A 14,720-nucleotide genomic window follows, 5' to 3' on the forward strand; every position below is an offset into this window, starting at 1 on the left:
GTGTATGTTCTAATACTACGCAAAGGGTGCAAAACAGTTAAGTTTGATAATTGGGTGCCCGCGAAACAAATAACAACTTTGGAATGCAAATGATTTTGATAATCATATTATATTAAATCTTGTGGTTCAAATGCAACGTTTACTAAAACACCTATGATTTCACCAACGTTTTTCGTTGACAGTTTTCTATATGTTTTCTCAGGTCCTTGAGCGCTACTTGATACATGCTTCCGCACTCTTTTTGATACTTGCTTGGATGTCGAGTATACATGCATAGTTGGAGCGTCTTTTGACTACTTTAAATTGTGTCACATAGATTTCATTCGTACGTTAAACATTGTAATGTAACTAGTCTTTTGAACTACATTTGTAAACTTGAAACATCCTTTTACTTATGAAATGAATGCAACATATTTTTGGTCAAACGTCATGTTAAAGACTTATGACCACGTAACGGGACCTAAGTAGTCGGCGCCGTCAAACATGATTTGGTCGGGTCGCTACAGGCTCGCCCAGCCATCCGCCTTCCATTCCGTCCAGGAGCTTGTCTTCGTGTGAAATGTGTGAGGACGCATGCAACGGCTCAAAATATAGCCGTTTGAAATTCAACAGCCGTATTTCCTTTATTTTATTGTATTGATTTACACTATATATACATCTATATTTACAAAATTTTATTCAAACAATACTCTCATTTCTCTCTCTCTTTTTCCATACCCAAATACATTCTCATCTTACCATTTTTATCTTTCAAATAATATCGCAATACCGCAAATTCGGATCCCGATCTAAAAGTGGTATTAACCATCACGATTAATCTTAATTATAATCAACCGCTCGAATTACTTGATAATTTGGATGAGTTAAGCAATAATGAAAAAGTTGAACCCGTACCAAGAGCACCTAGAAGATATCTACATAGAGATCGTGAAAGAACCGTAAGAGCTTTATGGAATGATTATTTCTCCAACAATTGTATGTTTCCATCGGATTTTTTCCGTGAACGTTATCTAATGATCAAGCCTTTATTTCTTTGTATATGTCAAGGTATTTTGAGCTATTCTCAAACCCCGATTCCCACTTATTTTACTTATTTTATTAAAAAACGCGATGCTATCGGGTTACTTGGTTTTAATATCGTTCAAAAAATAACATCTGTCATACGTCAACTAGCATATGCTGCTTAGGCCGATCTTTTTGATGAGTACTTACATATGGGTGAACAAACCTCATATGATTGTTTAAAAAAATTTTGCAAATGTGTTTTTCACTTGTACGCAACCGAATATTTGAGGAAACTAACTACACAAGATGTGCAATGTTTGACCGCTAAACATGCTGAAATACATGGTTTTCAGGGGATGCTAGGAAGTATCGGCTGTATGCAAGGGAGATGGAGAAATTGTCCAGCACGTTAGAAGGTCATTATACACGAGGTGGCCATGGTTATCTGATAATTATGCTTGAAGCGGTAGCCTCGTATGATGGGTGGTTTTGGCACTCTTTTTTGGAACCACGGGATCAAATAATGATATCTACGTACTTAATCAATCCGATTTATTTAGCGACTTATATATTAGTGAAGCTCTACCATGTACATTTACGGTTAATGGGTATACGTTTAACGAGAGTTATTATTTGGCTGATGGGATTTACCCGGAATGGTCAACATTAGTGAAGTCATTGGGAAATCCGATAGACAAGAAATAATCAAAATTCAAAAAGTTTCAAGAATCAGCAAGAAAAGACATTGAACGAGCATTTAGAATACTACAAGGTCGATGGACCATTGTTCAACATCCGGCAAGACAATGTTATATCAAAAAAATTTGAAGAATTTTGTTAACATGTGAGATATTAAATAATATGATAACCGAGGACAACGGTCGTGGATTTTGTGGAATCGAGGAGAATTATCGTCAGGTTCGACATGCACGAGGAACAGTCCAAGAAAGGGTTGATGCTCATCTTCGCGTGGACGCGAAAATAAGAGATGTGGGTATTCATTGACTACTACGAGATATGCTTGTGGAACACGTGTATAGTCTTCCACCAAATTATCGTATTCGACATAATCCGACAATAAATCCAAACAATCAAGATAAAGCGGGACCTTCACACATTCCCGATGACGAAGATGAAGAAGAGCAACACCAAGAACAAGAAGATCAAGACGAAGAATAGTTTTTTAAATTTTTAGTGTTATTTTAAAATTTAATGTAAATTTATTTTTGTAGTGTTTGTTTTAATTTAAATGTATTTTTAATTTTAATTATTGTAATGTTTTTAATTTCTAATAAAAGTTTAGTTTTATTAGAATAACTATTTTTTAATTAAACTAATTATAATTATTTGGTTTTATTAAAAACTTAAAAAATATAATACAAAATATTGAAGAAATATGTCACTGTTGGTAGTGTTTAGTCCTGAGTTAGTCCTGGGAAAGAAGTGCTGATGTAGCGCTGATATGACGGCTAATCTTCTTGAGGAAGCATGTCACTATTGAGACCTCCCTTATTGTTGATTTTTAGATAATCTACTAAGAGTGCTCCCCACCAAGACATGATTTCTCCCGAGGACTAGCCGTCACTGCGTCACATCATCGTCAAATCGACATTTCCCTACCAAGACTAACCCGAGAACTAAACACTATCAATCATGACATACTCTCTCAAATAAATTGGTACTCACTTATATTATTAAATTAAAGAATGTACAAGCTTTAATACTGATCATATACATAGGCATGAATATGCATATTTTAAATGCAGAAGGCAATCTAAATGCAAGTGCAAACAGAACCGCGTGAATAAACAACAAATGCGTATTGCGCTATTACACTGCGAAGCCCCGCATAAATTGAGATTGCGAAGATGTCCCTCATAATCACTACGGATTGATAAAGTATGCGCGAGCATTAGTTCCGCGAAGATTTCAAACCTAATTTAGGATTGATCAAATACTACCAGTACAATGAATAAATACATATGTTCCGTCCTCAAACATTTTACAAAAGGGCTAACAGGAGGACTAACATGAAAACTAACAGGAGGATTAGCTGCTGCCAATGATGTCCTCTGGACTGGGGTGTGGACGGGGAGCAAGACACAACCGATGAATCTCGGGAATTGACATTCAGTGACGTACCTAAAATTACTACGGAGTATTTATTTTTATTTTTTATTTTTTTACAGAGAGAGTAGAGACGTTCCTAAAATTTAACACAAATCACTAAAAAAGGAACTAAGAATATCATCATCTCTTTTCATTATGACATCCGTGTAAAACCCTAAAATTCAATTTCCCCCTTCAATAAATCACTCCATAACCTAACCTAGGGTTTTCATTTACCACATTCAATCGAACAATCAATCAATCATGTATAATGATCCTCAACAACAACAGCAGTCAATGTACCAGCAGCAACACCATCCACCGTTACCACCACCACCGCAACAACAAATGATGCCGCAGCAACAACATCAACAGCCGCCGCCTCATCAGTTCCATCAACAGCAGCAACAAATGCAAGATTTTCATAATAGAGGTCTGCCGCCACCACCACCACCACCGCAGATGATGCGTCAGCCTTCTGCTTCTTCAACTACACTCGGCGGTGGTGCTCAAGAGTATCATCAACAGCAGCAGCAACAACAACAACAGCAGATTGCTCATCCTCCTTTTGACGGTTAGCCTAATTTTAAACCCTAATTACATGTCCTTCATCACTTTATATCACTATATATGTAGTGTTGTATAAATTATGCAGGTATATTTTTTTAGCATACATTTAAATTTATAATATTGGGATCATGTAATAATGCTCAAAACTGGGAATTAAAGATCAAATTGCAAATTTTAGGACTCAGTGTTCTATTTGTTACTATAATAGTGATTGACTATTATGTTTTGTCACAAAAAGGGTTACTTGTTAATGCTCAATTTTGTTAGAAAATGCTAACAGCTCTTTTTTTTCAGTAAGAAAACTGAACATCCAGTCGTATCAGTGTGCCACATGATCATTGTTCCCCATTTCAATCTTTTTGCAATATTCTATTACATTTGTATCAAATGTGCACTAACTGAAATATATATAAAAGTATAAAGCTACTCTAAACATTGAATTATCTTACATTTGTAGTACTACTTTGTAGCAGTATCAAACCTAGAGTTCATCAGCATAATACAATGGGATAGCATTATGACCAATGGATAACTGTTGAGTTTTGCGATAGAGTGTAAACTCAAGCTATGTTAGTTTGGGAGGTATTTAGATCTTTAGATATAGTTTTGAGTTACAAGAAAAAATAGCACATAGACCCCGTCTTTTGTCCAACATTACTAAGAAGATTTTGTACTTCAAAGGAGTGAATTAGTTATCTATATCAATAAGAAGTCTTCCCTAATATATTTAATGACAACATACTTATTTCATTTTGCTGCTTGACAGTTGCCATTGTTGCCCTTGCTGACCCTTCTCAGTTTCTGTTATTACCTCTGTTGTTTCGTTGTCAGTATGTTTATGACGACATTGAGGTTCTGTATGTATACATTTAGAGGATGATGTTACATTCGCTGAATCTATTAACCACAAGAACTTATATACAGATTCCATGAGGGACCAACTAGATAGCTAAGTGTTGGGGACAGGTCCTGGGGGAATCTGATGGACAGATTTACGATTTTACTTTACATATGATATGAGTTTTACATGGCACAAACCTTCAACGACGAAAAATAAACCTGATTTTGTCTATCCGACATTAACACAAAAACTAATTACACCTCATAACATAAAAACCCTAAGAGTATTCAGTTGCCCGCTTTTCTGCTAGAGTTATATTTCATTTCATTTCGAGCCAGTCTCATCTTTCTACCATTTTTTATAGTATATATATATATATATATATATATATATATATATATATATATATATATATATATATATATATATATATATATATATATATATATATATGCACAGAGAGAGAGATATATAGAGATAGATATAGATCTAGATCGCTACACACAATACACTTTTAGTGTGAGTATAGTCTCAGCAGTGAATCTGTTTGTTCTTCTTGAGTTTATCCAACTTAACATTGTTCATGTTGCAAATCATTAATGGTAAGTTCGCATCAAACCCTAACTCATTTAGATATTTGACCGCCTCTGATCATCTCGGACTGTCTCAGACATGACCTTGACTTAACTTTTTAGCGATGACCGACTCTTTAGGTGTTTTTGGGCAAAACAGGTCGGGCTAGTCACCAAACTGACTAGTCGGCTGTCTCAGCCGACTTTTGCAACCCTGCCCAATGTGATGTTGTTGTAGTGGTTTAATGTGTCTTTCTTTATGTGGTCCTCTGTAGTTCGTTGCTATAATACTGTTCGTCTGGCTGATACTATTATGAATTTTTGATATTTCATTGATGTTTTTTAAAAATATTTTATCCCTTATATTTTCTTTATTGCCTGTAGTTATCTGTATTTTTAGTACTGTTGCTGTGACTAGGTTGTTAGACCTAATAAACTTGATGTTATGATAACTTTAATAATTTTGTGATGTTGCTGTAATAATATGTCTTTGACCTTTAGTATATTAATTCATAACTCATATTATATCTGAATATCTTAACTTGCATACTTTATTGAAAACTTGTGTGTGATCTTTTAGCGGCTCTATTGAGTCGACAACAATCGTCGATTTATTGGCGACTTGACTGACTCTTAGAGCCTAAATTAAATTCCAGGCAGGAGTTAAAACCCATGGAAATTTGATTCTACCATTTTCATGGCGTCTAATTATTTTTATTTTATTATTTTTATTTCTTTTTAAACATTTTCCTACTTAAAGGCCGGAGGTCCTCTCGGAAGCAATCTCTTTATCCGTCGAATAGAGAGAGGGATTCTACTTTTGAGAGTGTTTCACTCTGGGTGAAGAAATGACTTGTCTTTATTCTCGGATAGGGGAAGGATTGTCTACATCTCACCTCCCCCATACACCACTCATGTGGTATTGGGTTTTGTTGTTGTTGTTGTTGCCGCCGCCGCCGCCGCCGACGATCTTTTCACCACCATGACACTATCGTTTTTTCCATTATTGGTATTATGCCTTCACAGTCCTCTCTATATTTAGTGGCTTCACATATGTTCAAAACTTGACAATTAGATTTTAATGTGTTACATTTAATATACAGTTCTAGGACACTTTGACTAAATGTGTTGTTGTAAAAATCCCTGTTAGTTCTTTTTCAGGAAACAGGTCGAAAATCAGTCAACACCGGTCAATGGGTCAAAATCGTATTTAGTTGCTCGTAGTCGGATTTAGTCGGTTTAAAATTGGTCAATATGGTCAAAGTTGGTCAACATTCCAATTAGACTTTAAATTAAATTTTTTGACTTTTTGAACAAATGACGATTTATTATGTATATAGTCAACTATGTTTAAGTTCGCTATGTTTATGGTCTTCTTCTATTTTACGTATAATTTTGAAAATTATTATTTAATTATACAAGAAGTCCATCCAATTAATCCCCGATTTGGCAGATTATTCTCCACAAGGTTCCGCCGATTAATCCCCAATTAATGATTTTCACAACCTTGACTAAATGCAGTATCTGAGTTGGTTAATGTGCTCAACACTTTTGTTTAGCCAAACAAAAAATACTTGTCAATTTTTGTTCTTATATAGCTGTTAGACATTTGGAAACATAATGCTGTAAACTGGATGGCGTTTATAGTTATACATTTATTTTTGTTGAATGCCATGTAGTTATTCTAATGCCAAATCTTTTTGCCACCCATGCAGACAGTTTTGCTGCCAAAAGAATGAGGAAAATTGGACAACGCAGGGCCGTTGATTATACGAGCACTGTTGTGCGTTATATGCAGGTAATATTCTTGTAGATAATGGTATTTATTTTTTCGGTTAGTGTAATGTGTATGTCTTTTAGTGTCTCCAAGTGGAATATTAGGTTTTTGTCTGGAATATGATGGTAAATGATGTGGTTTGTGCATTAAATTCGGCAATATCTCTTATGTAATATGCTCATGCAAGTTCTTATGCAGACCCGTTTATGGCAACGAGATTCACGAGACAGGACTATATTACAGCCGACCCCTGCTGCCGCAATCGATGTGAGTCAGCTTACCTTGTTCACACTTCATTTACATATTGTCATGATTTAATTTGATCTGTATACAATGAAGTTATCTGTCTATTATCCTCACATTAGTGGCAGATGATAGCATATTTCAAATTGTGTCTAATTCAAGCATGTTATCATGTTGATCATGGATACAGATGTTACCAACAGTTGCCTATTCGGATAATCCATCCACCAGCTTTGCTGCAAAGTTTGTTCATACGTCTTTAAATAAAAATCGCTGTTCAATCAACCGTGTGCTGGTGAGCCTTGTTGATCGAGTTCTTACAATATCATGCATTTATACACTACTATTTTACATGCTCATATCATATGTAATCTTTAACAGTTGTCCGTTCTTTATGGGTGGATAGATCAGGTTGGCCGATGGGTCAAAACATGGGACTTGTTGTATAAGCTTAAATGGGTCAGGTTGGGTTTGGTCACCTTGTCAACACTTGATTGTTGACTGTAAATAGCTAATGAATAAAACCGAGTACAAAGCTATATTTACTAGAAGAATAATATATTTTGTATCTGAATACAGTGATTTATGACAATGCAAGTGTTTGAAACACATTAGGAGTCGTTTTAGCACATATTTCCATGTCTGAAATATGTGTCTTTTATTAACCCTTTTTCATGTCAATTGATTGAAAAATCTATTTCTTATGTGCTAATGTGCACACATTGATGAGACAAATAATGTTTCTCCACAAGTGTGCATGAAAAAACCTAGAAATTTTAGACATCTAGTTGTACTGACACATGTATCTGCTTGAAGTGGACTCCGACAGGTAGGCGTCTTATAACTGGTTCGCACAGTGGGGAATTCACATTATGGAACGGTCAATCTTTCAATTTTGAAATGATTCTGCAGGTATGCAAATTTATGTTCTTGTTGACTTTATATTTTTTAGAGAAATTGTTGAGATTTGTTGAATTCTTTGCTTGTACAGGCTCATGATCAACCAATCAGGTCAATGGTGTGGAGTTACAATGACAATTGGATGGTCACCGGTGATGATGGTGGCTCTATAAAGTAACATTTATTTTTCTAGTTTTATTGTTTTTGTTTTATAAAATTATAAACGTAACTGGAAAATGGCTTCTAAAGAAGAATTCAGTGTTTATATTAGCTTGTGATTTTGATGCTCATATGATGAAACATTCATTCATAGGTATTGGCAAACCAACATGAATAATGTGAAAGCCAATAAATCTGCACATAAGGAATCTGTCCGTGATCTGAGGTATATATTTTGAGTGGCATCCATAAGAAGTTGTATATATTCTATTTGTTTAATAACATCCTGGTTTTTAACAGCTTTTGTAGAACAGATTTGAAGTTCTGTTCATGCTCTGATGACACTAGTGTTAAAATTTGGGACTTTGCTCGTTGCCAGGAGGAGCGTTCTTTATCCGGTAATGTTTTGTTGAATCCGTGTTATGATTGTTACCAACACAGTATCTCAAACTGGCATCTTCAATATATATGTTTGCAAATGTTGTCATTTTATAATGTCTTTTTGTGATTTGAATATGTATAAAATGACATCATCTATGTTGTGTTTGTTACATACTATAACTGGAGCGTTCTAATATGTGGTTTTAACTCAGACAGGCCACGGTTGGGATGTCAAGAGTGTTGATTGGCACCCTACCAAATCTTTACTAGTTTCTGGTATACTCTCTAGTATCTCTTTTTTTTTTATTTTTTATTTTTACCTTTTTTTCTTAATTTTATCAGCTTTTGAAGACGGTTTAAGTTCTCTTATGTGATGCATAAAATCTTTATTGCGTTTATGCAGGTGGGAAAGACCAGCTTGTGAAACTTTGGGATGCTAAATCTGGGAGAGAGCTATCTTCATTGTTAGTGCAAACGTTATTTTATGCCGCGTTTTTTTTAAATACTGTTCCTTTAGAGTCATTAATATAAAATAGTTATACTTTGTATATGCAGTCACGGGCACAAGAGTACCGTTCTTTGTGTAAAATGGAATCAAAATGGTAATTGGGTATTAACAGCTTCCAAGGATCAAATTATCAAGGTTCAATATATCTAGCTCATTTATTAATTTTTTTATTAGCCAAGTGCATTATATTTATCCATTTGTGGTAATTAAAAGAACATATTTTTACTTTTCCAGCTATATGACATTAGGGCTATGAAAGAACTTCAATCTTTCCGAGGTCATAAGAAGGATGTCACTGGTTAGTACAATATTACAAGTATCCTTGCATGTAATTTCCTTGCAATCTTGTGCTATAATGTTCAATATATGGTTTTAAACTGTTTAATCCAAAATTTAAACCTAATTAAAACTGAAAAAAGCTAATTCGAATCTGAAAAATTTGATTTTTCAGTTCGGTTTTTAGTTTTACTTTTTTCAATTATGTTGAACCGAAAACAGAATTCAAAACCGAATCCAATTCAACTAATAAATATTAAATTATTAACATATATTGACCACAAACCGAAAGAAACCAGAAGCTGAATTCAAAACCGATTTTTATGGTTATTTTGGTTAAATTATATTTCGATTTGGTTTTTCCTTTTTACCGAAACCGGACCGAATTCAAATTCGGTTTGATTTTGTTAATAAAGTCTGAATTCGGGTTGGATTCCGTTTTCGGTTTTGCTTCCAAAAAATTTAAACCTGACAAACCGTATCGAATAAATCGAGGAGACTGAAAACTGAACCGATGAATGCCCCAAGTTTTAACTGCTATCACTTCTCATTGTTAATGAAATAACTTATATGGAAGGCTAAATAACATGGAGAATGTAAAGGTTTGTAAGAGGAGTAGATAGTGTCAGCAGGAAGTTTGAAGGAAGGGATACCTGAAAATAAATTTTGTGCTAACATTTTCCTGTTAAATTTGACAAATATCTACACTTGAATCCCACTATTTTCTTTTTTTGTTTTATTTCAGATTAAATTAAATAAGACAGCCTATTGAAGACAGTACAACATGAAATTCATATGTCAACTCTAGAAAAGTGTTATATGCACCCTTTTAATACATGTATAAGTTGGTGTTTAATCTGCATATGAGAGTTGGCATATGGATATGATTAGAGTATTTGGCATGATAGTCTTGTTGAGTTGCTGTAGATGTCTACTTCTAGCTTTAGTAAAGATGCCTTAATGATTATATTAGGAAAAGTTTTTAATCCTTGATACAATATGAACATTCTAACATCATATAGAAATATACACTACTTTTGTATATAAAAAACTTTGATCTTTTTGGATAGAAGTCCCAAACCAATTTGTTAATCATAGTTCATTTTTCTATATTAAAATCTAATACACTTTGGTAGAATAAAGTAATAATTATACTCCATATGCTGTTTTCTTTACTGTGCAGTTTATTTCTTTAATAAAAGTTACTTTTTTTTTTTAATTTCCAGCACTGGCATGGCATCCGTTCCACGAGGAGTATTTTGTCAGCGGGAGTTTCGACGGATCAATCTTTCACTGGCTAGCTGGGTAATGTCTTTTTAAACATATTTCGTACCTTTTTCTATTTGCTGTACTCATTCTTGATTTCACAACAAAGTTTGAGGGTCACTTCTCTTTTCAGCAATTTAGGAAGTTATTATTAGAAGTTTAAACAGTAATCTATTCTTATTTTTCTGATTTGTGTTACTGGCCATTACTAATGAGTTTCTCCCTTGATTCAGCAGTTGTCTTTCACTTATGTAGTACTCTTTCCATTCCATTTTATTGTCAACATTGCTATAATTGTTTGTTTTTAAACGATTACCCACTTTGAAAAATAACTATCAAAATTTATAAAACTCCCAAATTTACCCTCATGTATTATTCTCTGTCACTCAATTCTACAGTATTTTAAGTCAAAATTGACTTGATTATAAGGCTAAAACTAATATTTTATCAACCTATCATAGATCCCACTTTTTATTGTTGGGTGACAGTAAAAGTGGGACGGAGGGAGTATTATATTGTCATATTGTAGATTTTAATTTTCCAGTTTTGAAGCCAATTTCATCTCATTAGGGTCATTACACTAGATACAGTTCACCCTGTTTTGGGAATACTTTCTAACTTAATAATACATGAAGGTTATGATTTTTGTTTTGACCCAACATCTCATATAATTGTTGATGCACAGGCACGAAACTCCACAAATTGAAATACCAAATGCACATGATGGTGGTGTATGGGACCTTGCGTGGCATCCCATTGGGTATCTCCTTTGCAGGTAAATTCACATCGATATGTTTGATCCAGTATCCATATTAATTTTTTTACCGTTTGTCATCAATCTGGATAATTTCAATTTCTAATCCATAACTGCCGTAATATTTGATACAGTGGTAGTAGTGACAACACAACAAAGTTTTGGTGTAGAAATAGGCCTGGGGATCCAGCTCGTGATAAATTTAGCGTTTCCCAAAATCAAGGTTTGTGCTTTCCCTTACTTCTGATTCTTTTTTTTTTCTTTTAAATAATGCTTATTCACTTTTTTTTCCTCTTTTTCTAAAAGGTTACGTCGAACAAAATTCTGCTTTTGCTGGCCGAATGCCTGCTAATAATATCCCTGGACCCGATCAACCAACTACTCCTGGACAATTTCCTGGGTTGAATAGAAATGAAGGTACCATCCCTGGTATTGGAGTTGCAATGCCATTGTCTTTAGATACATCAGACCAAAAACCATCTATATCTTCATCGATGCCGCTAGGAGCACCTCCATTGCCGCCAGGTCCACATCCATCACTATTCAATCAGCAGCAGCAGCAGCCGCCATATCAACAAAATCCTCAACAACCCCAACACCACCACCAAATGACACCTTTGCAGCCCCCAAATATGCAACAGCTACAACACCCATCTCACATGCCGCTTCTACCACATCAACATTTACCCCGCCCCCCGCCTCATAACATGCCCATGCACGGTCAAATGGTAATATTACGCACACTTGCTTGTGCACATATATCTTACTTGTGTTAGAAACTAAATCGTATTGTGATGCAGGGGACAATGAATCAAATGGGTCCACCGCCTATGCAGCAAGGCCAGTTTATGGGAATGAATCCTATGCATTCGGGACCTGGAGGTGCGCCACCTGGTGGCATTCCAAATATGCAGGGCCCATCAAGTGCGAGTGGGAACCAAATGTATTCACCAGGGAGTGCATTTAACCGACCTCAAGGTGGGCAGATGCCCCTAATGCCAGGGGTGGGTCCCTATCAGGTAACAGATCTTACTTTATATCCAATTCTCACTGTATGTCATTCCTGTTTTCAACTGTTCGGTCACTTCAGACATAATTCATTGCGTTGCATTAATGCAGCTGCATGCTGTAATCACATTTTATGTTTATTAAAAATTTGGAAATTTTATTGGGTAAATGTAATGTATTTCCAAAAGAGCTCTTTATATGTAAACGTAAGTTCATCTGCGTGTTAAACGAAGTGAAAGCTCCGTTTTGCTCGTAAAAAGGTAATAAAATGAAGAACTTGATGTAGGTAATCAAATTTTATATAAGATTATACCTTTTTTGTGGTAATATAGAACTTTAATCCTTTTTTTGTCAAAGTTGAACCGACAATCCATCTAACCTTTTGAAAAATACCCTTATACACTACTAATATTCGTCTCACATGAATTTGCATATCATTTTGTAGCCTGGGAATCCGAATGGTGGTGGCATGGGAACGATGCCGCCAAATTTCGGTATGCAAACTGGAATTCCTCCACCACTGCCTCCTGGTCCGCCACCACATGGACAGACACCTCAGTAGGGGACTATATTGTACATCTCACAGCGTTTTTAATCAGTTTTATCTATTTTTTTTCCTTTTTATATCTTTTTGAACCTTTTTTAGTGGGACAGAGGGATTAAAATGTTTTAAGTACTATGTAGACTGTGATCCACAGCAAACAAAGATTATGAATTGATTGTATCTAGCTCATTTGTAGCTATAGATATATGATGTGCAATGTTTGACAGGGTTGGTGTACAATGTGGTCAAATGACATTCTGATGATTTACTGTTTTTCCCCAAATTCTAATAAATTTATCTGATTTAAAATTGTGGTTGATATTGTTTTTCTCACCATTTAGTTTTAATGAGCATATTTTGATTGGGAAATTTTGTAATGTGTAATTAGAAGGTGAAGTCGATATAGTCAAATTCAACACCTAACCTTTTATAAAGAATAATATGGTGAACGGAAGGTTTGGCATGAGAACAGTGAGAACCTACTTAACACAAACACAATAGTCAACTTATTTATACAGTTAAATAGTTATTTCCCTTTTATAGAATATACTCCATATGTTTAGAGCAGTGAAATGGATAATATAAGTAGAAAGTGATCGACTTGGAAAAAGTGAGAATTGAGGTATTAGTCATTTTTAATTTTTTGTTAAATATTATAATAATAATTAATTTAAAAACATATAAATAAATAATTATTATATCATTAAATTAAAGTAAAATAGTACAGTATTAATTTTTGACCCAAAGCTTAATAAAATTGATCCAAAAAGTGCTTCAGAGCCTAAAAATTAGTCTACAACCTAAAGAAAATACAAAACAAAATTAAAATAAGTACTGGAATGTCTAATGTGTGTCCTAAGGATATACAATAACATTATTATTACATTTAAAATTATATTATTTTTCCAAATTTACCCTTTACCTATTTACACTTAATAAATTAAAAACAAAGGGTAAATATGTAAATCGGCAAGAACCAAAAATCAGGATACTTGTTAAGATTTAAATCTTTAATGTAAAAAAATGTTCTTATCGTGTGCCCTTAAGGCACACGTTACATAATTCCATACTGAACATAATTATCCTTCATCCATCGAATCACTCCTTTTCAAAATACACATAAATACAAAATTCAGTTACAATTCGAAAAAAAATCCAAAATTTAACCACAAGATGCCCATATCCTTTTAAGTCGAGTCAAATTTTTTTTTCCCAAAACACAATATAAGGCAAAGAAAAAAAAACAACTTTTTTTTTAAAAAAAAAAAGAAAAAAGAAAAAGTAAAAAAGAGTGCGGACAAAGAAACCACTGCGTCAGAGGTGAGCGACGAGGAAGCAACATAATCGAGGTGTGATGGGACAACGGAGAGACACGTCACGAAAACCATATACTCCCTGCGTTGCAAAATTATTTTTGGATTGACTTTTTGTTGAATTTAAGATATTTTTGTGAGTTTTCTATTATGTGCTAGGTTAAATGAGTTATTTTAGGTAAAGAACTTCTTTTAAAGAGTAAGCAATAAATTTATTTATATTAAATATTAAATGTTATAATTTCAAATATAAAAAGGGTTTGAATTGTGAATGAAGTCGTTTTTTCATTGTTATTTAAAGTAACACAAACTAAAATAGTAGACAGTTTTTGAGACATAGAGAGTAATAAACAATGATTGTATTTGTATTAGTAAATTAATAATCTAATCTAACAATTTAAAATTTTACGTATCAATATAATTATCCTATTATACTTAGTTACATTTGTTCAATCATTTTAAAAAATGTAGTTTAATTTCGTAAAGCTACAGGT

At 34.0% G+C, this 14,720-nt stretch overlaps 1 protein-coding gene across 2 annotated transcripts; it reads left to right on the forward strand.

The window, feature by feature from the left end:
* The first annotated feature begins 3,264 nt into the window (after positions 1 to 3,264).
* LOC139843884 (flowering time control protein FY) lies at positions 3,265 to 13,225 on the forward strand. 2 transcript variants are annotated; one of them, XM_071834061.1, is made up of 18 exons: positions 3,265 to 3,688; positions 6,813 to 6,895; positions 7,073 to 7,141; positions 7,308 to 7,412; positions 7,934 to 8,029; positions 8,109 to 8,191; positions 8,331 to 8,402; positions 8,477 to 8,574; positions 8,774 to 8,833; positions 8,961 to 9,021; positions 9,113 to 9,200; positions 9,300 to 9,363; positions 10,568 to 10,646; positions 11,293 to 11,382; positions 11,496 to 11,584; positions 11,668 to 12,089; positions 12,162 to 12,380; positions 12,815 to 13,225. In XM_071834061.1, exons 1-18 carry the CDS (start codon positions 3,379 to 3,381, stop codon positions 12,929 to 12,931), a joined length of 2,205 nt encoding a protein of 734 aa, XP_071690162.1. In that variant the 5' UTR covers positions 3,265 to 3,378; the 3' UTR covers positions 12,932 to 13,225. The 2 variants fall into 2 exon arrangements, with proteins under 2 accessions (XP_071690162.1, XP_071690163.1); XM_071834062.1 differs by lacking the exon at positions 3,265 to 3,688 and having other exon boundaries at positions 7,062 to 7,141.
* Positions 13,226 to 14,720: the final 1,495 nt, after the last annotated feature.

Source organism: Rutidosis leptorrhynchoides, chromosome 4 (genome assembly GCF_046630445.1).
Source record: "Rutidosis leptorrhynchoides isolate AG116_Rl617_1_P2 chromosome 4, CSIRO_AGI_Rlap_v1, whole genome shotgun sequence".
NCBI classification, from domain to species: Eukaryota; Viridiplantae; Streptophyta; class Magnoliopsida; order Asterales; family Asteraceae; genus Rutidosis; species Rutidosis leptorrhynchoides.